Raw genomic sequence first — 21,649 nt, forward strand, 5'->3', positions numbered from 1 at the left:
GACCGTAAGAAAATGACCTGAAAGACTTTGCGGAATGTCAGAGGGTGTACAACGTCAAAGGCTAGGCATTAGAACAATGGGCAGCCTAGATAGACATGACCTACATAGTACAAGGGGATAGAAGGAGGCTGATACAAGGAGTCTATCAGTATAATACGTCACACAAGTCCAGCTAAGGCACATCGCGAGTATCGTACAAACCACAGCTACTAGATTTCATGATCACTGGCGGGAAACGATGACTTCCATCCTCTGAAACTTTTTGTTAGAAACTATGAACACAGGAGGTTGGTCGTTCAACCATGATGGATTGTATAACGCCCTTGGCAGACAGACATTCAATTGCCGGGCGAGAAGACTCCCGGTTTGCATTGCAAAAACGCTTTGCAGGTTTGCTTCCACGGGAGTGAAGTTCGCGGCACCTGCCAACCGCTGTTGATAAATGATGTGCATCTCATGACTGACATTTGCTCTCCATGGCATTTTCTTCACCCGAAATACCTGAACTTCGCCGTCTTCATGCTCACTCTTGTCAGAGCTCGTGCCATCTTTGCTGAGAGTCTCCACAAGAGATTGCAAATATGCCCATACAGCCTGGTCGTCCTTTCCAGTTGCTATCCTGTCGCTTAGCAGGGCCAATGTGACCTTCTTGCGAGTCTCGAACTTCTGAGAAGTAACTCATCATTCTTCGACTCTTCAAGGCACAACAAAAGGTGACTGACCATCACCCTGCGAGTGAGAACCCTAGTGAGCTGCAATCGCTCGTTGGTCTGATTCACGAGTCGATCTCCTACTTCTTGCATAGTCTCACGAGTGCCGTTGCTGAGCATATGAGGCTGGGCTTTTCTCCAGAAATTGCGGCATTGACTGAATTTTTTTCTGATATCGCATATAATGGACTGACAGGATCTTGAGGGCAACTGGTCCTTTTGATACATGGAAGTATACTGGGAGCAGAGAATATCAATTACTTTTTTGTTCCACTTGGAGTTATGTGTAGTCGTCATATCCCAGTGCAAATCGAGAGGGTCAGGGCCTGTGCCCGGTCCGTGTGTAAAAGACGATATGGCTTCATGCGATGCAGTGATGTGAAGCATGTACTCGTCATCTTTCACAAAATGGAACACCATGTGAAATAGCTCCCAAACATTGGCCCGATGTGTCATCAGCAACGTCACTTCTGTCAGGGAATAACATACCTTATTATTTCGGTGCTGGGCATCAGTGAAATTTTCAACAGGGGGCTCATGGGCTTTGCATTTCGATTGAGCTACCCCTGGGCGTGTTATCTGCAACTGAGCTTGAAGAACTTTTGAGAGTGCCTCAACAAGCATGCCGACAGTGGCATTTTGAATTGGAATATCGGCTAATAGTGAAGTAAGGGGGGGTGCAGGATCACCCCCGATGCCAGTCTGAGGTTCCTCATCTTCATCTTTGCCAGAAGATGAATTTGTGTCAGGAATCTGATGTAAACCCATTGGTGGCCGAGGATCCGTATGATTGCGGATGGGATGCAGTAGGTAAGTCGTACTCCACACGTCTGCATGATGACTTTTGAAGCCGTGCAGGTATGCCCGGCAGGCATGCAGGAAATGAACACAATGTCTTCCAACATGCAGAACATTCTATGCGACATGCCATCAGAAGCCTACGCAGTATTTGGCATGAGGATGGTGAGTATCTTTATGTGGCATTGCTCACGATTAACACAATGGGCAGCAAATTCTTACCTGAACAACATACTGCCAACCGACAAAATTGACCGTGACCAGACGCCAGCAGTGACGCAGATGGCAAACCGAAATGTTCTGGGGACATACGCGGACACAGTGATCAAAGTGACAGAATTAAGTGGGGACGTTGCAACCATTCACTATTTCCTTAATGTCCAGCGTCGGATCATGGAACAACTGGACAACATGATTGCAATTTGTGAAAGGGATGGCCGGGCTACATAAATAGGCGTCCCATGCTGGGTGACGGTACAAGTAGAGATTGTAATTGTAATTATATCAACTGCCGAGAGTGACCTGGCCAATGAAGAACTTGTATAAGCGCACCGACAATGTATCCGGGTAATGTTCATTGCTGGGCCGATGCCAACCGTTGCATATATTCCCCTATATAAACACAATTGACCGGCTGTGGCCAATTGTCATGTCGGATGAACGTGTTCCATCGAACTAAGCTCCCGGATCAATGATTGTGAGTTGACCTACATTACAATCAATGCAGTATCTACATCAGATACACATCGGGGTGAACGATATTTAAAAGAGGTTTATATGTTGTACAAAATGTGAAGACAATATTTAATATTTAAACTAACATAAAGATGGGTGCACGACTTCAAATTTTGGTGGTGTTTTGTGTGTAATCCAAAATATCAAATATTCACAACCATATTCCCACAGACAATATGTCAACAAACATAAGAAATATAGTCAGATTTTTCATGTCTGCTTCAACTTAAAGTTCAATTTCCATGTAAAACTTTGGAGAAAACTTGAAGTTTTACAGATGACATGACATTAAAACTCAATTTAAATGTCAAGCTTTGGCAAAACTTCAAGTTTTCTCCAAAGTTTTATGTAAGAAGCAAACTTTAAATTGAAGCAGACATGGAAAATCTGATTATATTTATTATATTTGTTGACATATTGTCTGTGGGAATATGGTCGTGAATATTTGATATTTTGGATGACACACAAAACACCACCAAAATTTGAAGTCATGCACCCATCTTTATGTTAGTTTAAATATCAAATATTGTTTTCACATTTTGTACAACATATAAACCTCTTTTAAATATCGTTCACCCCGATGTGATAGCTGCTCAAACATCAGCCTATGGATCATGCCCTGGCAACAATGTAGTAACTAAAGAATCGATAACCAACCGAGGCTAAGAAAGTAATGTAAGAACTACCGACATGATCATGATCAGTATCGAACAAAATCAGCCTGATTATATCTAGTGAGGTGGTATGTGGCAAAGTCAGCCAGGCTGTATTTTGCGAACTCTGTACGTGGGGTTCCGGCATAGTTGTGCACACTGTCCTGCATAAACCATGCCCACACAATTCTGTCACCATCTCCCACCCAGACACCGTGCCTCACAAGCCGGCCAGACTAACTTACCATGACTCCCGGATTGTATAACAAATTGATGCCTAAGTTTGTCAAATTCATCACCACATGTTTATAGCTTCCTATGCAAGTAAGAATGTCAAATCCTTCTGGAGGACATTTGGGATCACGATGACCGGGTGATTGCCTGTTACAAACAATTGAAGCACCGGAATATGCTGATGCCCAATGCTGGAGACATTGGTACATCTGATCTTCACCATGCGCTGCGGCCCAATGCCCAAGCGCCACGTGAGTGGACATTGATGCCCAGTAAAGTTGTGGGTGCATGACCTGAAGGGCAGCTGATGACAAGAGAGCCGGACGCTGCATATCTATAATCGATGACAGGCCGCTATCGCCCTTTCAAGGTGGAAGAGACTTCCGGAATAAACCCATCCAATGGATTCTGCGGCGGCCGGCCTTGACACTGCCTGTGTTCAGTACTCAATGATTTGGGCAAGCTGGGTCTCACCTCATGCCCCTGTTGAAACCAGCAAGGCGAAAGATTGATACACCCGGGTATCAGACTGGGTTCTTTTGATGGGTGAAAGTACGAAGTGTTTGTCCTCCATTTTGTCGTCTTTCCGGTCGATATCTTGCTGGTGGTCATGCTTTGTTGTAACAGCTTGCCCATACCGACTGTGGCAGTAAACATATCACGCTGTTTGTTGTTGGTCAGTGTGATCGGACATCTCTGCGTGCCTACGCTCACCTGCAGGGACCAGTTCAGTGCACCTGGCAGATACCAAAGTATAATTCTGCAACCAGCGTCAATTACAACCAATGGGTGATCCAACAGAATGCGCTCAGCGGGAGGGAACTTTGCCAACAAAGCTTCTTCACGAGCATCATTCAGTCCCGACTCTCATTTGGTCAATACCTGATTGTACCGGATGATATCAATATCCAGTTTGACTTCACACGTCAGGATAATTATATAACGATATAGCGCTGAACTCACTGGGATGCTGATATGCCTCTGCAAGCACAAATGCAAGTTGTCCGCATGCCAGCATGGTTTCTGGATCAAGTTCCGGAGGAGCAGGAACAAGGGGTCTGCCAGCAACATGAGCTGCGAACTGCTGCTCCACCCATTCGCTAGCTATGTCGACAGCATTGAGAGCCCAATCCTGCGGAATGAATGATGTCAGGTGAGTGTCGAGATCAAGGGCAGCCAGTTTCTCATGGTAGGCCACCCAATACTCATGGGATATCATGATGGAGACAAAGGGTATGGTGTGTCAGCAAGGGTTGCGTCTTAAGTGAATATTTGCCGAGCAGCCTCCTTGCTTATGATGTAACAAACCTAGTGGCAGCAATGATATACATGTAATATCAAAACACTCTAGTGTCCGGCAATGCCATTTGTCATCAAATTGTACAACACAGGTATCTACTGGACATAACTCATGTAATATTTACATATACCAGACTCATCTGCTAGATATATCAATTCGCTTCTGTAACTATTGGACATTGCGGCTGCATTCATTTGCGCACAAAGGGATGCAATTCAGGAAATGGATCTCCGCGGGTAGATGTTCTGATCCGGCCATTGTTATAATCTTCCGCCAACACATCCACTGCCGCTTGAGAGGCAGCCATGGCGTCATAAACCTCGTCGAGAGGCTGTTCAAGACAGGTTCATTGCATCGACCGCCGCTCCCGTGGCTTCGAGTTTTGCAACCAGCATTTGTCCGAGGTCTAGACCTAGCCGGGCGACTTCAGTCCAGTAGAACATGAAGTTGTTGAATGAGCGGATCATCCATCCGCGGATGAGTAATCGGTTCCAGTAGGAGCAAACCTAAGGCTGGCTAATGGTGTGTCAATGCAATTATAATTTGGACAAGACTGAAAATCACTTACCTGCTGTTTGAAGTGATCGGCTGTGAGCTCGTTCACCTCAGCTACTGAGAGCCAGAGAGGCATCTGCATAGGCATGAAATGAAATGCGGTTCCCCACCAGCAGTAGTGGTAGCAGCAGAACAACCCGATATTGACACATACTACAGTGACCTATCTCCATATAATACGAGGGAACGGACGTGCATAATATCCCGTATGATACGGGCCAGCGGACCATGGGCCCATGATAAAAATATTCTCGACTATGACGGATGGGCCGGGAGGCAAATTATTCCCGATGGAGGCGGGTGGGCCCATGCAGGGAATATATAGAGTAGATGAGTGGGCCGATGTAAATGAATATTAGGTAGACGGGTGGGCCGAGGTAGCTGGATATTATGCAGATGGGTGTATTAAGGTAGATGTGTATGAGATAGATGGGTAGGTACTTGTTATCACATTCACGTGTGGGCCCAGACACATATTAAATTAGACGGGTGGGCCGAGGGTATTATAAAATATTGTATTATACGGGTGGGCCCAGACGCATATTGATTAGACCGGTGGGCCGAGGGTGTTGTATGGGATGTTGTATTAGATGGGTGGGCCGAGGGTGGTATACAATATAGATGGGTGGGCCCATGTGTATCATAATTGTAGACATGATGGAGCTGAGGTAGTTGTACATCAACCAAATCAGAGGAGGTAATAAATCAAAGTTACCAAGTTCCCGGAGCATCAGGTGATCTCCTGACATGGCAGTGCGAAGCTTGTGTTGCCCAACGAGACGCCAAGTTCCGGCCACCAGAATTTGAGTCAACTGTACCGAGTTCCGAGTTCCGGGACCCGGAACTCACCACATAAGTTGGTTAATACTTTTTGATGGTGCACAGGTTGTCTTGCAGAATGTGGAATCCGGGATGCGAAGCTTGTGTTGCCCTACGAGAAGCCAAGTTCCGACCACCAAAATGTGAGTCAACCGTACTCAGAGGAGGTAATAAATCAAAGTTACCGAGTTCCCGGAGCAGCAGGTGATCTCCTGACATGGCTGTGCGAAGCTTGTGTTGCCCTACGAGACTCCAAATTCCAACCACCCAAATATGGGTCAACCGTACCGACCTCCGAGTTCCGGGACCCGGTGTAGGGATTCATTTCTGGCTGGGCTTGTAGAGACTGTTTTTACCTTACCTTATGTTGGCACTTTTGTAGCTTACATAAGCAATCAATCTTTTCACCAGTTACCAGTATGAGTCAGAGTCCTCAGTAGTTTTTATGATATTTCCTCTCCTCTGAGCCTTAAGCCTAGTCCAGAAACCCTTTAGGGTCGAATAGCAGCTAGGTTCTGCAAGACCCAACATTGTTCAGACTCACCATCTGAATTGTTGTACCTTCAACTGGAGCCCACCGCGAGGGTTTCTTGTGTTTCTAGGCTCTTCCAGCTCTCCAATCATCCCCCAAATTCGCCTATTATCCCACCACAGTCATTCATTACCAGCTTCTCCCATATTCCCAAGTTTCAGCATCTTCTCCTCCTCCCCAGCGCATTGATAAGCATTTTTCTCACGCGTTTTTCGAGTGGATCTCTCGCAAAATCAGGGTCGTATTCCCCTCACCCGTCCGGTCATTTTGAGTCCTGGCTCATCGAAATTGGAGCAGTAGTTGTGGAGATATCGAGTTTTTGGTGTTTTTGAGAAGTTGAGGGGAGATAAGGGTTCTCTGGGTGCACAAAGGCCTGTCTCATTTAGCTCTTTTGGCCATTTACCATCCCCCAGTGGCTCTGTCCATTGCCCCAATCAGCTTCTTGATAGGACCAGTCCTTGTTGCCCTGCACCAAACCCCTTCCTCCTCCTCCCTCTTGCACCTCCGCACTTTTTCGCACTTTCACCAGCCCATTTCGCATCTGAACCCCATCGACCCTATATCTGTTTTGAAGCCCTCGTTCATGGCTTTCATTCGCGCATATCCGCGCCTTCGCGCGCTCAGCCGTTCGCTCGCTATTCGCATTTGCGCGTTCCCCCCTATTTTTTTGCCTCATTTTTGCGCTTTCTTTATATCTCATCGCCCTGTGATCGCGCGCCCATCGCCTTAGGCGCGTTCTGACCGCATTTTTCCGCGCTTTCCATCCGTCCGCTCCGCTTCCCGATACGTCCGCGCGTTCCTCCGCAATCCGCATTTCTCGCATTTTCCGCCCTTTTTCACCATTTCCCTCGTTTCTCACTCAGTTCTCAACCAATCCTAGTCAACCCTATACTCATTTCGAAGCCCTTGTTCGCCTCTTTCTATCTGTCTACTCCCCATCGTCATCCATGCAACCATCATCGCGTTTTTTTCACTTTAGCATCGCTGCTCCTCCAGTACTAAAAGCAAAGTCTGGAGGTTATCGTTATATTGCATTGCCTGACCCTCACTCACTGGCGCAGTTTACCTGGCATACGCGTCAAGGAAACAAAAGGTGTTTGAGGACCCCCAGGTTAGTTTTCTTAAGTTTAGCTTAGCTTTGGTTTGCATAGGTAGATGACTGGGGACAGTCATGATTTAAAGTTCCCATGAGATGTAGGGATTCATTTCTGGCTGGGCTTGTAGAGACTGTTTTTACCTTACCTTATGTTGGCACTTTTGTAGCTTACATAATCAAGCAATCCTTTCACCAGTTACCAGTATGAGTCTGAGAGATCAGCAAGTTTTTATGATATTTCCTCTCCTCTGAGCCTTGAGCCTGGTCCAGAAACCCTTTAGGGTTTCTGGACCAGGCTCAAGGCTCAGAGGAGAGGAAATATCATAAAAACTACTGAGGACTCTGACTCATACTGGTAACTGGTGAAAAGATTGATTGCTTATGTAAGCTACAAAAGTGCCAACATAAGGTAAGGTAAAAACAGTCTCTACAAGCCCAGCCAGAAATGAATCCCTACACCGGGAGTCAACAAATGAATATCTGATGACCAGCGAGTCAACCTTACTCAGAGGAGGTAATAAATCACAGTTACTGAGTTCCCGGAGCAGCAGGTGATCTCCTGATATGGCAGTACGAAGCTTGTGTTGCCCTACGAGACGCCAAATTCCGACCACCCAAATATGGGTCAACCGTACCGACTTCTGAGTACCAGGACCCGGGAGTCGACAAATGAATATCTGATGACCAGCACACTTCCAATCAGGTAGTATTTCATTGAGCAATGGATAATAATACATCTTTGACAGCAGCCAAAATTATCCATGGCTCCCTTATCTGATCCTCTCTATCTCCACCCCCTATAACACCAAAGTCTGGACATCCAGCATTCAGTGTCTGATTTCCCAAGATTAACATCCAGCATGAACGGTTCTTCCCCTTCCCCTCCTGATAGCATAAACATCTGGCGCACTTGGGCCCTGACTGTGACTTATGAAGCAGGGGAATATACTGAACAGAAATTCAAGGCAGAGAAGACTGGAGGAGGCCCGGTCATACCTTCCCCCAACCTAGACACTGATCTGGTGATGGCGTGCGATCGCTTGGCTGATGTACTCATAAAGGCATCTAAAAATCCCAGTGGGTCTTCCTGCAGATTCAGAAAATTCTATTTATCATTCAAATTCCTGCATGACAGTTCAGATGCAGATGGATATTGCAAGATATAGCAAATTGATCTCCCCGAAGGACACCGGGCATAATGAACATAAAGAGGCGAGGTTGCTTGAGAGATGTCCTCCTGGCCATGAAGGCAAAAGGTTGGTCGATGAACCTGCAATAATTCTTGATGCATCCGGTGCCATCATTGCATGGTATCTCCCAGACGCCCTGACAGACACCACCCAGGTGTGTAATATACATTGTTACTCGATGGATATCAAATATTAATGGAACCTACAGAAGGAAATCAGGGAGGCCACCTATTTGCTCTCTCCAAGCCTCGAAAAAAGTGTAAGGGCTGATGGCAATTGGCGAACTAATCAAAGGTTGTTCAACCGGGGCTCGGAAGATGTTGGACCAACTCCCGGATGCATCAATCTATCTCCGGCATGGTTTCAACAGGGACACGAGGTAGGATCTGATGAGATGGTGATTCCGGCAGTCATACTTACCAATCCCAAAGAATGTGTCCAATCCGGAGGTATCTGCATCATTGAAGGGACCTTCCTGCGAGAATATCCTCAAAGCCATTGCAAGGCCAGCAGCCATCGCATCCGCGGCACTCAGAGTCATGCATCCTGAGCAGTACTAGGCAGGGTTGAGAACCTTGTCAAACCTTGGAAATATAGCAGTAAGCAAGGATCTGCCACAGATGCCGGAGGCCCTGCAGTACTGGGCATCCGTGTTTAACACCCTCTCCATCATTTCCAATCGGGAAACCCCCCATCATCGAGACCACATGTCCATTGCTGAATGCTTCGACATTCTCACCACCATGGGGGACTATTCTAATGCTCGGATGACAATGCTAAACCTTCAGCTGGAGTTCAAGTACAATTCCGGCTGTATGATTGCGTTTTCCGGAAAGATTGTGAGACATGGAGTGTATGATGTGGAAGGGGATCGGATTGCTTGGGCATGGTATATGAGGGATGCTGTTCATATTTATGCTGGTGTTCCATCATGTGGATGGGCTAGTGTGGATGGTCCATACAGCGTGTGAAAGATCAAACAAAGAGCAAGCATTGTGACCTATATACATTCCAACAAATGAATACCATGTACCAATTGTGATCCGGACCTCAATACTCAATTTTGAGCATTTCCCAAGTGATATGTGGGACTAAATAATTTGGATGCAAGCCTTGGTATTCGATAATTGGAACTCGGGACTTGACATATGGGAGTCCTGAGTGCCGGGGTACTTAGTCCCGACACCCGGACCTCAGCACGTGATATTTGAGACTGGGGGAAGATGTATAAATACGCTCGAATTAACATTTGTTATTGCCATACACATTTAACAAAACCCTGAACCCCGACATTGTGGACTCCGGACTCGACACTGTTCTGAATACTGAGTTCCGGACGCCCAGGTCCCGAGTCCCGAATTTCGGAGGTCGGGGCTCGGAGACCCAGAGCTCGGCAACTGTGTTGGGTGTCAGGGTATCCAGACCATTGGAGATAGCATGTGTCAGTATTTTGCGTTTCATGGTTTATGTTGGGTGAATATGGAATCGGGGATCAGGGACTCGGTATTCAGAACAGTGTCAAGTCCCAGGTCACGAGCTCCGAGTGCCGAGTGCCGAACCCTGGGTCCCGAGTCCCGAATTTCGGAGGTCGGGGTTCGGCGACCCGGAGCTCGGCAACTGTGTTGGGTGTCAGGGTACTCGGAGCATTGGAGATAGCATTTGTCAGTATTTTAAGTTTCATGGTTTATGTTTTGTGATTATGGAATCAGGTGTCAGGGACTCGCTATTCAGAACAGTGTTGAGTCCCAGGTCATGAGCTCTGAGTCCCGAGTCCCGAAACCCACACCCAGCAGTTGCCGAGCTCCGGGTCGCCGAACCCCGACCTCCGAAAGTCGGGACTCGGGACTCAGGGTTCGGCACTCGGCACTCGGAGCTCATGACCTGGGACTTGACACTGTTCTGAATACCGAGTCCCTGATCCCCGATTCCATATTCACCCAACATAAACCATGAAACGCAAAATACTGACACATGCTATCTCCAATGGTCTGGATACCCTGACACCCAACACAGTTGCCGAGCTCTGGGTCTCCGAGCCCCAACCTCCGAAATTCGGGACTCGGGACCTGGGCATCTGGGACTCGAATGTGAGATTTTTGAATGCATAGAATATGTTACATCTTGTATACAATGAAGAGTGAATGGGACTACACTCCTTTGCCTTTCCTCAATTTCTCTAACATGTCAGTGTACATCTTCACCTCTCCCATCTTAGCTTCGATGCCCTGATCTTGCTCCTCCAGCAATGCTTCCATGCGTTCTTTGATGAATCTCAGTCCCATGAGTGGTGGAGTCGAAGTGTTTTTCAACTTCTCTGGAAGTACCAAAGCATCATCCTCAACATTAAGCTGAAACAGATAAGTCATCAATCAAGGTAATTCAGCTGACATCTTACCGCCCAATACTGGTAGTGAGAGATGCAGGAAGCCATTATTTCATCCCACTGCCATGGTTGATCAGGGATTGTGGTGTTTCCCATCCACCATGGACATGTATATGCGAACACAATCCAGGACGGATGTCCTGCAATTGGCTCATCATGAAATGAAAGGAGGTGGAATGAAAAGACGTTGTCCGGAACAGTGTTCCAGGTCAGCATGGGATACAACTTAAGGATATAAGCGACAGGGAACCGGAAGAACCGACACAATATTCTGTGAAGCGGAGTACTGCAGGAGTGGTGTGACAAATGTCTGCTCAAATTCTTAGCATTGACCAACAAAGTCATCAGGGCAGTGGTGACATACATTCATCTCCCATTGCAGCCCGGCTTTAAAATACTTTATCCGGTCAGCAGATAGACCATTGTTGGCAGCTTCCATCTGATATTGAGAGATGATTGCACGGACGCGCGATCCAGCCATTGCCAATGTGCAGGAAATAGTTGCAAGGCTCAGCTTCAGAGGTCGGTAATGGCTTCCGGGATTCAGAGTGCCAGAAGTGGATGCATGAGATGCAGACATGGCTAATACAGGACTATGGCACTGGCAATACAAGTGAAAGATGGTCAAGATGTGAAGATAAGAATCACTGATGGATGGATATGAAATTCAAACTCCGACATGGGCTGACCCGGACAATTCCCGGGCGTCAATTATGTATGTGGAAAAAGGGACTTCATGAGAAAACAATGTTCATTCATCTCCAGCCTCTATCAACACGTTTTGTAGGTCTTGAAAAGCTGCCTGCGCATCCTGTGCCAGCAATGAATACATGTGGGATTGCCTTCCAGCGTAGCATCCGTGACCCAGAAGTCGTTTCTCCAATGATTCCAGCATGTGCTCGCCCCATATGGTTGTTTTCCACAAAAAGAACTTACATGTCCGATCCATCTCCAATGTGACCAATAGCATTTCTTCCCTCCATCGATCCCGTAGTGCCTTTGCCCTCAGCCAATGGACTCAGTAAACTTGGCATGGGTCCAGTCAGGTAACCGCGGGATATGACATGCAAGCGGGAACTCACATTCTTCATTCCACGATTGATCAGGACCCCCGAGGTCAACTTCAACAGACCAAAACCAAGCCAAAGATTCATTTCATTGACCTCAGGCATTTGGGTCTCCCACTGCAGTGCTGATTTTGAGTTGCTCGCGAAGCAGGGGTTTGTATTTCTGAAGCTGGTCTTGCCCCAGCTCAAGTTTCATCATTTGCTTCCTTGTCTTTGTATATATGCTGGCATGGAGGGAGACTGCCTGCTGCACCGATGTCACCTGGGACCAAGCTCGAGTTTTCAGGGCCTGGGATTTGGCCTGCCTAACGGTTGTTCGGAACAGGATGGCCTTGTTGCAAAGGTAAATGCGGAGATTGTGAAGGGCATCATTGGCCTGCCCTTCATGAAGTGACATCTCCAGGGGAATCAGATCCTCTGCCATGCATTGTCTGCATCTATCAACCCCCAGGTTTGATGGCAATGGGATTACAGTTAGCTCGGGAGAGTTTGTCCATGTGTGAGATGTCTCTGTGAAATCCGCCGGGTCATCATCGAGATCATCTAGAATGTCTACGTCCAAGTCTTCAGGTTCATCATCTGCATCAAATCCCTCCCCGAGATGTGTTAGAGCAGACCGAGCAAATCCATCTATCTGGCCTTGGAGCCGATCTCTTTGACGGGCGATGTCTAATCTCTGTGTCTCGGTAAATCTTCTTCCGATCCTTCGGACCTCGATGAGCAATGCAATCTGAGCCTCTTCAATTGCTAACCCTGTTGATATCCATGTCGCCACAGATCTCCGAGAGGGTGCTGCATTGCGGGCATTACCCTCCTCTAACAATCTAAGCTCGATCTCCTTTTTGCTAGGTGCTGAGTGCAATATTAATTCAGACCTCAACGGAGACAATGGAACTCAACGTACCCTTTTTGATATTGATCTCATATTCATCCATGGCTGAAGGATCATTCAATCTGCTTGACTGAGCTATCCTCTCCCTGGCTAACCATTCTGTCTTCAAATGTAAGGGTGCTGCTTCATCGAGTCTGTCGAATGCCTTTCCACTTTCTAAGATACCATTCCTAGCCAGTTTGTATTTCCGGCATAGAGTCCTTTTCATGTGAATCATCTTGCAGAAATTGGAGTCATTCATCTGATAATCAAGGCATTCCTTTCGGTGGGGAGATGACATTCCCCGAGCAGCAGGGGAGATCAAATTGAGCCGTGCCCATAGCGTCTCCATGATCTCTCCATCGATCCGACCAATGCCTTCAATAAAGTTAGAAGCATATCGGACATAGCAGCTGTCCTGATGGCCATGAACGTGCCATAACCCAATTCCGGGAATGATGGTTAGTTGTGGTGCCATTTCTAGAAATCGACTTCGATCCACCCGAACCCAAAAGTGTTTGTTGTATTGACAATTAATATCATAGAAGGTGACAGCCCTGGTGATGCCTTCCATGTTGTGCTGGGAAGCCTCGCAAAGGGCATAGTCCATGTTCATTTGTCTGCAAGTGACCCATGGTTAACTTGTGAATGGGGAATGGTGGATGTGGCTTGCCTTTCGCCTTTCTGAAAATCCACCATGGAGTGAGGGACAAAGCAACTGTGTCTGGCACAAGCAACTCCCCCGATACCGGTGGACTCCAGCTTGTGCCGAGCAGCATTAGCTTGATTTACTGCCCGGTGATTGTTGCAGCTTGATTTTTCCACTGTGTCAGCAGCCTCTGCCAGGTGCATTTTATACCTGTCCTTTCCTACCATGAATCCAAGCCCATCGGACAGCCAAACTTCATTGAATGGCTTAATGGGATGCAGATGTTCGGCTTTGAAATTTCCGTCCATCACAAATGACCGGGTGTATTTCCAGCTTGGATCCCTAGTATTATTATGGAGGCCACATAGGTTGAGAATAGGACTCACTCATCAAGAGATTCATCCTCTGACAACAGCACATTAATCCCAGGCTGAGGACATGCCGGGCAAAATAATGCAAGTTCTCCTGTGCTCAGGTTATCAGAACGATGGCTAAAGCCATGCCATTTCATTGTCTTCAACTGCCTCCACTGTCGAGCGACCCTCATGAGCTCTCTGTATCGGTCCTTGCAATGTGCTTTGTCAATATGATGTCCAGTAGATGATGAGGGTAAGGCATTACCGGAACAAGGTGTGGAAACATGCTGGAGGTCATTCACCAGAGCTTGCTGTAATAGTTCATCGCCGAGGTGCCGCATTCAAGGCTGTCCAGTAGAAAATCATTGAGCACTCTGAAGGTGAACACAGTCTTTGGCCTGTTAAAAGATGCAGGGAAAAATCTGTGTCGAAACATTTGAATGTCCGGACTCATGGCATTCGGACATTCACAGCATCGAACCTCCAGGCGATGAACTCCGGACTTGTCCACGATGACCATGGTGTTTTCCTTTGGCTGGAACTCGGGTCCGGACACAAATGGCAGATCTTCAGGCTTGAGCAGGTCTTCGGGTTCATCTTCTTCAAACAAATCCCACCGATCGGTGACCGCCGGACATTGTTTGCCATCATGGCCAAGGTATATAATGAGTCCCACATGAGCTAGACAACTCCGCTTGAAGAATCGCCCATTCCATTGACTGATCCAGTGGAAAGGATTGCTATGATGTTGACTCCTGCAACAGCCCGTGCAATAAAGTGGCTCGCCAAGACAATCTTGACATTTGTACACCCCATCCTGTTGGCAGATGATGCATCTCCTGTCTTCGGGTGGAGCTTCTCGATCGAGGAGGTGATGTAGATATGATTCCTGCCTTGGCAGCCATTGCCTGAGGTAGTCATTTTGACTCTGTATTTTGAATGCTTAGCCATAGTTTGAATGACACTCCAACATTGTACATGAACTTGCCATGGTTTTTGGGAGTTGCAAAGGCTCAAATGAGCCTTGGTCCTGCTCGTAAGTATTGTCAGGAAAGTCTTCCCAAGGAGGCGGTGCCTCAACAGGCTGAATTGTTGGTGATTCCAGGGGAGAGTTAGGCATGGACCTGTAGGCATGTCGCCTCGTGCTTGCAAGTGGGACCTTGACCCAAGTCTTCCTACCTTTGCTGCCCCTTGCTTCCACCCTGTGAGATTTTTGCACTGGGGTGCATCTACCTATCTTCATCTTGTTTATTAATGTTGCAAGCAAGGCATCAGCTCAGGTGTAATGAATTGTTATTGCAATATGATGCGGTGCAGTCCTGTTGGCTCATTACAAATTCATTTCCATTAATGGCTCAGGGTCCAATATGGGCTGATTAACCTATCATTAGGCTTTGCTCAAAGTTCAACTTCGCACAATTCATTAATACTTCCACCTTGCAAATCCTTAGCCATTTATGCATTTTGATTCACTATGGCAAGAACAGGTCATTCCACCAACACGACTTCCGGAAAACACAGGATGCGTCAACCACAGTCTCAGAAGCTCACGGACAAGGAGATTTTGGAGTTGAAGAACTACCTTCCTGAGTAGACTGCTGCCACAAGGAGTGAGAAGCGAGCGATTTTCACTGCCATAGCAAGGGCGGCCAGGTTGTTTGCTCCTAAGTTGGACCAAAAACAATGGAAAAAGAGGAAGCAGGTGAGGCTTCTTTGTTGCGTTGAAAAACTAAATTTTTAATGTCACATTCTTTCATCAACTCTTAGGTGTACAAGACTTGGTTGTTCAACAACAAGAAAAAGAAGGAAAGGAAGGACATGATCAAGTATGGGAGGAAATGGACTCCCAGGATGGTGGTCTACCAGCAAAAACGCGAAGAGGTGCTGAAGAGGATTGACGACGAGTCCAGGGTAAAGCCAGGAGATCCTGGTATGTTCAAACATTATCAGGCGGCGGTGAAGAGAGTCATGGCTGAATTGGATGACGATGAGTTGGAGAAGGCTAAAGAAACAGCCAAAGAGTGGTCCAACAACTGTCCGCCTCCAGAGATACAAGCACAAGTCGCTCGTAAGAAGGGTCCGGCATATATGGAGCACTTTTCGAATGAGATGTGGAGGCAATGTGGGATGAGAGTGTTTGTGATGTCGGCTTGGAAGAATGAAAAGGGCGAGGTGCTGTTCGGGATGTGAGTACATTTATCCATCGACGGAGATTTTTCGTCTCAAAATATTCATGCAGGCATGATGATAATGAGGCCTTAGGAGATGGGGACAGCTTCATGAAGACGAAGGACTGGGAGGACATTGAGCCAGTGTGGCAGGAGTACGCGCAGGAACAGTTCAGTGAGTGTGTGAACCATGTATACCAGATTGAACATATTGAGCATCACAATGATAGGTGCCGGGGCACAATCACTTACTCACAATTTGTGATAACTGACAAAGGCTAGCACATTTAGATAGGGTTAGATATGGATATCAACCTGTCAACGAGTTCTGCTGGGACATACAGATGTACAGACATCGTTATGGGAGATGATGAGGTTGGCACCTTTTTATTCCCTGGGAATGACCCTTACAACCTTGTCATCCCAGGCTGCACCACTTTATATGGGCACATATGAATGTACGGACATCGTTATGGAAGATGACGAGGTTAGCGTGGGCACCACTGGTAAAGTTTGCAGCTTATTTCAGTATAAGAACGGCCCCCTCGCCATTCTTCCAGCGAAAATCATTGCCAGCAGTGAGAGCGAGGCATACCAGGCCCCCCTAACGGACACAGATGACTATCTCATACCACTTGCGGTCGCACACAGTATCGTGGATGGTGTGATTTGTGTACTCCAATCATTCGGAACTGCACTAAACGCAATGTCAAATTTACTGATCAAATAGGTGAGTGGACATGACTTTGAGCATGACATCACTCCTGATGAAGATGTAGGATTCATGATGCCAGGAGAATATGTGGAGGCTGAGCTGTAAAACTGTAACTAGGAAGTTTGCCTTGCTCCACAAGGTCATGTCTATCTAGGCTGCCCATTGTTCTAATGCCTAGCCTTTGACGTTGTACACCCTCTGACATTCCGCAAAGTCTTTCAGGTCATTTTCTTACGGTCCTCTCTGTGTCAAATGAGTCTATATAGTGTTCATTGCACTTTGCAGACTAGATCTCTCCGGCGTTGACCGTCTTGACCGAACTCATTTAATCAGCAACATTGTTGTTGGAGATGATCTTCAGACTCAGGTCGTTATCGCGTCTGGGGCCTTGCCCTCTCTTCTTTTATCGCTACTATCTCCCCAAAAGAGGGTATCAGAAAAGAAGCATGCTAGATGATCTTCAACATCGCTGGGTCGCCTCATCGCAACATCCAGTGGTCTTCACGAATCAGCACAGATCTGCTATCTCGTCTCACAAGCACATCTGTCAACCAATATGTTCTATATGTCAAAGATACAAGTGGTATGACCACCATCCACAACCTCCAATTCAATAGCATGGACAAGTATTTTCCAAATGAGGACTGTAAGTTTGCTGATATATTCTTTTCGCGTACTAATTATCTGTGTAGCTCCACTTACATGTCACTGTTCCTCAAGGAGGCTTTAGTTTCGGTAAACAATAAATGGTTGGTCTTGTTGATACACCGATCTCTCACTGTGTGCTACTGTCACTTATATCTTGCACCAACCATTATCATTCAACTTCTCATCTAGTCAGAGTACAAGAAAATGATTCAGTGTAGTAGCTGATAATGCTGAATATTGGTAACCTATACTACCTATGAGATGTCTGTTATGCTATGTCTGTTATGCGATATTATAACATTAACTCATAGAAGGTGGTTAGCTTATACTGTATATGATACCTCTCCTTCTTACTCAGTCATCTGATCAGCACGGGCGTTTTGGCCGCCGTCGCCTGCTGTGGGTATCTAGTTTTCCACACTTTTAAACAGGTTAGATTGACTCTTGCATCATATCCAGGTGGACCCGGGAAAACCCGGGCTGAGTCTCATTCACTATAAAAGGCTCCAAATGTGGATGGAACTCTTTTTTCCTCTTCCCTCTTCTCGGATATTATCATTACAGCCCGCCTTTTACCATTCGTCATCTGTACATACCCTATATGTACTCACCATACTGTATTACATACATACATACCCCTATACGTACTTGCTATATGTACCCGCCATACACTCGCCCAAATATATACATGTCCCATACAGTATTTATATCATGGCTATGGACAAGCCCGAAAGCAGTTCAACAACTGCAAAACCAGTAATGCCTCCGCAAGGCCCCTATCTAGCTCCCAATGCCATTGTCGACACTCCCATTAAACGGGACAGTTCCACCATGCTGCCCTTCACGACTCTTACACAATGTCGGGTCGAAACTATTAATGCCATGGGTAAAGAGATGAGAGATTATTTCGTTGGCCCGATGCCAGTCAAAGAATTTCTCCAGGAGTTCTTCCTGAGTTCTAAAATACTCGATTATGACCCTTTGTGCTTCACTTCAGCCTTCGCTGCTGGCGCATTTAGTGATGTGATCTCAGTTAAACATGAGGAGCGTGCTTACACACCCTTCGTGAGTATACTATTGCACATATGATAGTGACACTATTGATAGTGTAACTTCAGATTAACGCTATCAAACATTTCACTCCTCAATTGTCATTTGTCGACACTCACAATCGTGTGGACACACAAAACTGCTCGAAAATCAATTCGACTGTATTCAACGTCAAGCCGGACGTTTGCATGTATCCTGATGGGTGTGCACCTTCATCGCCCAACTGCGATGTTTCCTCAGCAGAAATTATCATCAAATTCAAATGGTCATACTCCCATGATGCATTCTGTGAAGCTTCTGGAGTTGATAGTGTCGTATCCCAGACGGAGAGGGGTATGGACACGTTGGGACAAATAGCAAGCTATACCACAGCTCAGCTTGGCACCCAGTTCTGTACCCATGCATTCTCTGTCCTTATCGTGCGTGATCGCGCTCGCATCATCAGATGGGATAGGGAGGGAGCTATCGTCACCGGCCCCATCAATTACAATAACCAGCCCCACTTGGCCAACTTCTTTCATCGTTACGCACGAGCATCACCTGAAATGTGTGGCATCAACACTTCCATAACACTTGCTAATGACGAGGACGCTGACCTCACAAGGTCACAGCTAAACATTCCCAGTACTACCCGTATGTTCAAAGTCAAAGTCCCTAATGCTGAGGGTTCTGGCTCGCTCACGTTGGTCATTCCCCAACCTGTTACAAAACCTCATTCACCTGTTGGCCGCTGGACTCGCGCATGTCCTGCATTTGACCTTGTTAACAAGAAGGTCGTAATGTTCAAGGACTCTTGGTGGGTGTCATTGCCCGATGTCTTACCGGAAGGCGAGACCTACAAGTTGTTGATGTCGCACAAGGTCTCCAATATTGCAAGCTGTATTGCATATCACGATGTACCCCCCTCTATCCCTCAGCAATCCACTCAAACTGCTAAGTTCAGACGCGCTAAATGGGCAAGTTCCCAGTCACCTCTCACTCTGCACACTCTTCACTGTCTGGTCCTCAATATTGTGGGCGAAAAATTGACTGACTTCGAGAGTTTTCGTCAACTTACTCTGTCTGTGCATGACACACTGATTGGTATGTATTTTTCAACTTCATGTAGCATATCTTATTCATGATCTATCATCACAACTCACAAGGACACATTTGAACGTGCGAAGGTGTTACATCGCGACCTTAGTGTTGGAAATGTCGTCATTTACAAAGGGAAGGGCTATCTCATCGATTGGGATCTAGCAAAGCTAGTTAGCATTCAGGGTCCCCGACAAAAAATGCACACGGTGTGTCCATTCCATGCACAAGCTTTATATTTTGTACTAATTCTATTATCAAGGGAACCTGGCAATTTATGTCTGCCTACCTCGTCGAGCATAGCAATGCCATACATGCTGTTGAGGATGATCTTGAGTCCAGCTTCTACATTATTCTGTGGATGGCTCTTATGTACAAGGAGACTTACATGGACATTTTCCGTCGGTCAAAGCTCATCTCAGCCTGTGGTAGTGATTTTCAATGAATTCCTTGATTTATCCGGTTGGCCCGTCCAAGACGCTGCTGTGCTATGCAAACCCCTGCAGGAGGGGAAGCACAGGACCGCCCTATTGGTCACGAAGTCTCAGTTTCTATTCGCCTCAGGGGTAGAAGTCACCCCGACTGGCAAGAGGTGTAGGCTGGATGAACCGGATGCAGATGCGGATGATAGTGATGTACTCAGTTCGATAAATAGCCTGAATGCTCTTGCATCCCTTACTTAACCTCATGTTGCATGCTATACTCAGACAATTAAAAATAATACCCTGTAGTGTTTATGATGATGTTCATGTGATCAATATAAGGTTTGTCATATCACTTCTTAGATTCGCTGGCTTTTGCAAAGGTGACTGTCATACGATATATTGGTCTGGGCTTAAACCATCAATACACTATTCTCCTTGATTCGCAACAAGGATCATTATAATACAATGCCCAACGAGCACCCGAAGAGTGCCTGACGAGCGCCTGACGAGCGCCCAACATAATTTTCTACGATCAAAATTTTCTCATTTTCTCAACCTCATTTTACTAGAGGACAATTTGAATTTTCTTCCGATGGTGATGCCTGGGTGGGACACACTAATGATGTTAATGTTGAGAGCCGATGAACCCGAGGACGGAAAGGCCGAGAGAGGAGGAACCAAAGGAGGAAATGGGACTACAGCCTGAAGAGTAAGGCAGCTCGAGGTGCGAGCGCCACCAAACAGAGATCCCAGACGATGTGTCAACGTCGGCAATCTTTTCATTCATTTAATATATGTTTTCATCAAAAAGACCTGCTGGCGCACTCACCATATAAAAGCAGCCAGTCGTCGTTGAAGCATCTCAGATTCGTGAACCGAATACTGAGATGTGAGTGTTCTAGTATAATGTTTGAGTACGAACACTAACATATAACGTAGTGTACCTGTCTAGGTAAAAACACTTGTCAATAAAGAGATTCGTGAACCGAATACTGAGATCGTACCTGTCTAGTATCACCACAGGTTATGAGCCCTGCCCCGGCAATGGACACAATGCTCCCCGCTATGAGTTCGAGCCTATTCAATGTTCCTAAGTTAGCCGAAGACGGCACTAACTGGATAACATACAAAGAACGTACCTTAACGGCCATCGGAGCAAGAGGTTTGATGCGTTATGTGGACGGCCGGGCAGTACGACCTATACTGTTCCTAGTTGATCCCAAGACTGGGGCCGTAACGAAGAAAGACGGCACTGTTCCCACTCAGACCAAGATCGACGACCTGGATAAGAAGCTGGATGAGTACTATCAGCAAAACTCGCTGGTAAAACAGCAAGTCTTCAGTACCATAATGGATCGCCTGCTCCTACGCATCCAAAAGCTCGAGGCCGCATCTGATGTCTGGAAGGAAGTGTGTCAGATACACGAAGGAAAAATGGAGCTCGTGCAGATAGACTTACGTCGTAGACTTCAGGAGACGCGTTGTAACACTCGGGCTGGCGCTGGACATGTATCTGGTGATAAACATGTTTATATTCCTCGACACACTTCTGACCTTACGAAAGTTCCGCACAGCCTGTCCGAGTCGTCCGAAGGTCGTCTGTCCATTTCCGAGGCCC

At 46.6% G+C, this 21,649-nt stretch overlaps 10 protein-coding genes across 10 annotated transcripts; 4 read left to right on the top strand and 6 right to left on the bottom strand.

The window, feature by feature from the left end:
* Window positions 1-555: 555 nt before the first annotated feature.
* Window positions 556-1,148, bottom strand: F5891DRAFT_915580 (uncharacterized protein; the record flags this gene model as incomplete). The annotated part of the gene is made up of 2 exons (XM_041373699.1): window positions 556-666; window positions 723-1,148. Coding segments are annotated over 2 exons (537 nt in total), but the record flags the coding sequence as incomplete, so codon positions are not given.
* A 2,336-nt stretch (window positions 1,149-3,484) lies between these two features.
* F5891DRAFT_1187281 (uncharacterized protein) lies at window positions 3,485-4,349 on the bottom strand (the record flags this gene model as incomplete). Its single annotated transcript, XM_041366813.1, has 5 exons — window positions 3,485-3,559; window positions 3,605-3,793; window positions 3,845-3,952; window positions 4,013-4,047; window positions 4,094-4,349. 5 exons carry the CDS (start codon window positions 4,347-4,349, stop codon window positions 3,485-3,487), a joined length of 663 nt encoding a protein of 220 aa, XP_041227379.1.
* A 416-nt stretch (window positions 4,350-4,765) lies between these two features.
* Window positions 4,766-5,073, bottom strand: F5891DRAFT_1187282 (uncharacterized protein; the record flags this gene model as incomplete). The annotated part of the gene is made up of 2 exons (XM_041366814.1): window positions 4,766-4,936; window positions 4,999-5,073. The coding sequence occupies 2 exons, from the start codon at window positions 5,071-5,073 to the stop codon at window positions 4,766-4,768; spliced, it is 246 nt and encodes an 81-aa protein (XP_041227380.1).
* A 3,219-nt stretch (window positions 5,074-8,292) lies between these two features.
* Window positions 8,293-9,182, top strand: F5891DRAFT_1187283 (uncharacterized protein; the record flags this gene model as incomplete). The annotated part of the gene is made up of 4 exons (XM_041366815.1): window positions 8,293-8,509; window positions 8,568-8,776; window positions 8,831-9,001; window positions 9,054-9,182. 4 exons carry the CDS (start codon window positions 8,293-8,295, stop codon window positions 9,180-9,182), a joined length of 726 nt encoding a protein of 241 aa, XP_041227381.1.
* Window positions 9,183-10,769: 1,587 nt separating this feature from the next.
* On the bottom strand, window positions 10,770-11,585 carry F5891DRAFT_1187284 (uncharacterized protein; the record flags this gene model as incomplete). Its single annotated transcript, XM_041366816.1, has 2 exons — window positions 10,770-10,970; window positions 11,370-11,585. 2 exons carry the CDS (start codon window positions 11,583-11,585, stop codon window positions 10,770-10,772), a joined length of 417 nt encoding a protein of 138 aa, XP_041227382.1.
* Window positions 11,586-12,169: 584 nt separating this feature from the next.
* Window positions 12,170-13,421, bottom strand: F5891DRAFT_1187285 (uncharacterized protein; the record flags this gene model as incomplete). Its single annotated transcript, XM_041366817.1, has 2 exons — window positions 12,170-12,924; window positions 12,977-13,421. The coding sequence occupies 2 exons, from the start codon at window positions 13,419-13,421 to the stop codon at window positions 12,170-12,172; spliced, it is 1,200 nt and encodes a 399-aa protein (XP_041227383.1).
* A 134-nt stretch (window positions 13,422-13,555) lies between these two features.
* Window positions 13,556-14,468, bottom strand: F5891DRAFT_1221428 (uncharacterized protein; the record flags this gene model as incomplete). The annotated part of the gene is made up of 4 exons (XM_041369435.1): window positions 13,556-13,934; window positions 14,003-14,157; window positions 14,214-14,235; window positions 14,335-14,468. 4 exons carry the CDS (start codon window positions 14,466-14,468, stop codon window positions 13,556-13,558), a joined length of 690 nt encoding a protein of 229 aa, XP_041227384.1.
* A 954-nt stretch (window positions 14,469-15,422) lies between these two features.
* Window positions 15,423-16,936, top strand: F5891DRAFT_1187286 (uncharacterized protein; the record flags this gene model as incomplete). Its single annotated transcript, XM_041366818.1, has 8 exons — window positions 15,423-15,538; window positions 15,593-15,650; window positions 15,716-16,134; window positions 16,188-16,291; window positions 16,412-16,491; window positions 16,544-16,603; window positions 16,652-16,780; window positions 16,847-16,936. The coding sequence occupies 8 exons, from the start codon at window positions 15,423-15,425 to the stop codon at window positions 16,934-16,936; spliced, it is 1,056 nt and encodes a 351-aa protein (XP_041227385.1).
* Window positions 16,937-18,594: 1,658 nt separating this feature from the next.
* Window positions 18,595-19,653, top strand: F5891DRAFT_950129 (uncharacterized protein; the record flags this gene model as incomplete). The annotated part of the gene is made up of 1 exon (XM_041374930.1): window positions 18,595-19,653. A coding segment is annotated over one exon (1,059 nt), but the record flags the coding sequence as incomplete, so codon positions are not given.
* Window positions 19,654-19,668: 15 nt separating this feature from the next.
* Window positions 19,669-20,051, top strand: F5891DRAFT_950119 (uncharacterized protein; the record flags this gene model as incomplete). The annotated part of the gene is made up of 2 exons (XM_041374929.1): window positions 19,669-19,815; window positions 19,869-20,051. Coding segments are annotated over 2 exons (330 nt in total), but the record flags the coding sequence as incomplete, so codon positions are not given.
* Between the last annotated feature and the right edge of the window lie 1,598 nt (window positions 20,052-21,649).

Source organism: Suillus fuscotomentosus (genome assembly GCF_016647785.1).
Source record: "Suillus fuscotomentosus strain FC203 chromosome Unknown F5891scaffold_20, whole genome shotgun sequence".
NCBI lineage: Eukaryota > Fungi > Basidiomycota > Agaricomycetes > Boletales > Suillaceae > Suillus > Suillus fuscotomentosus.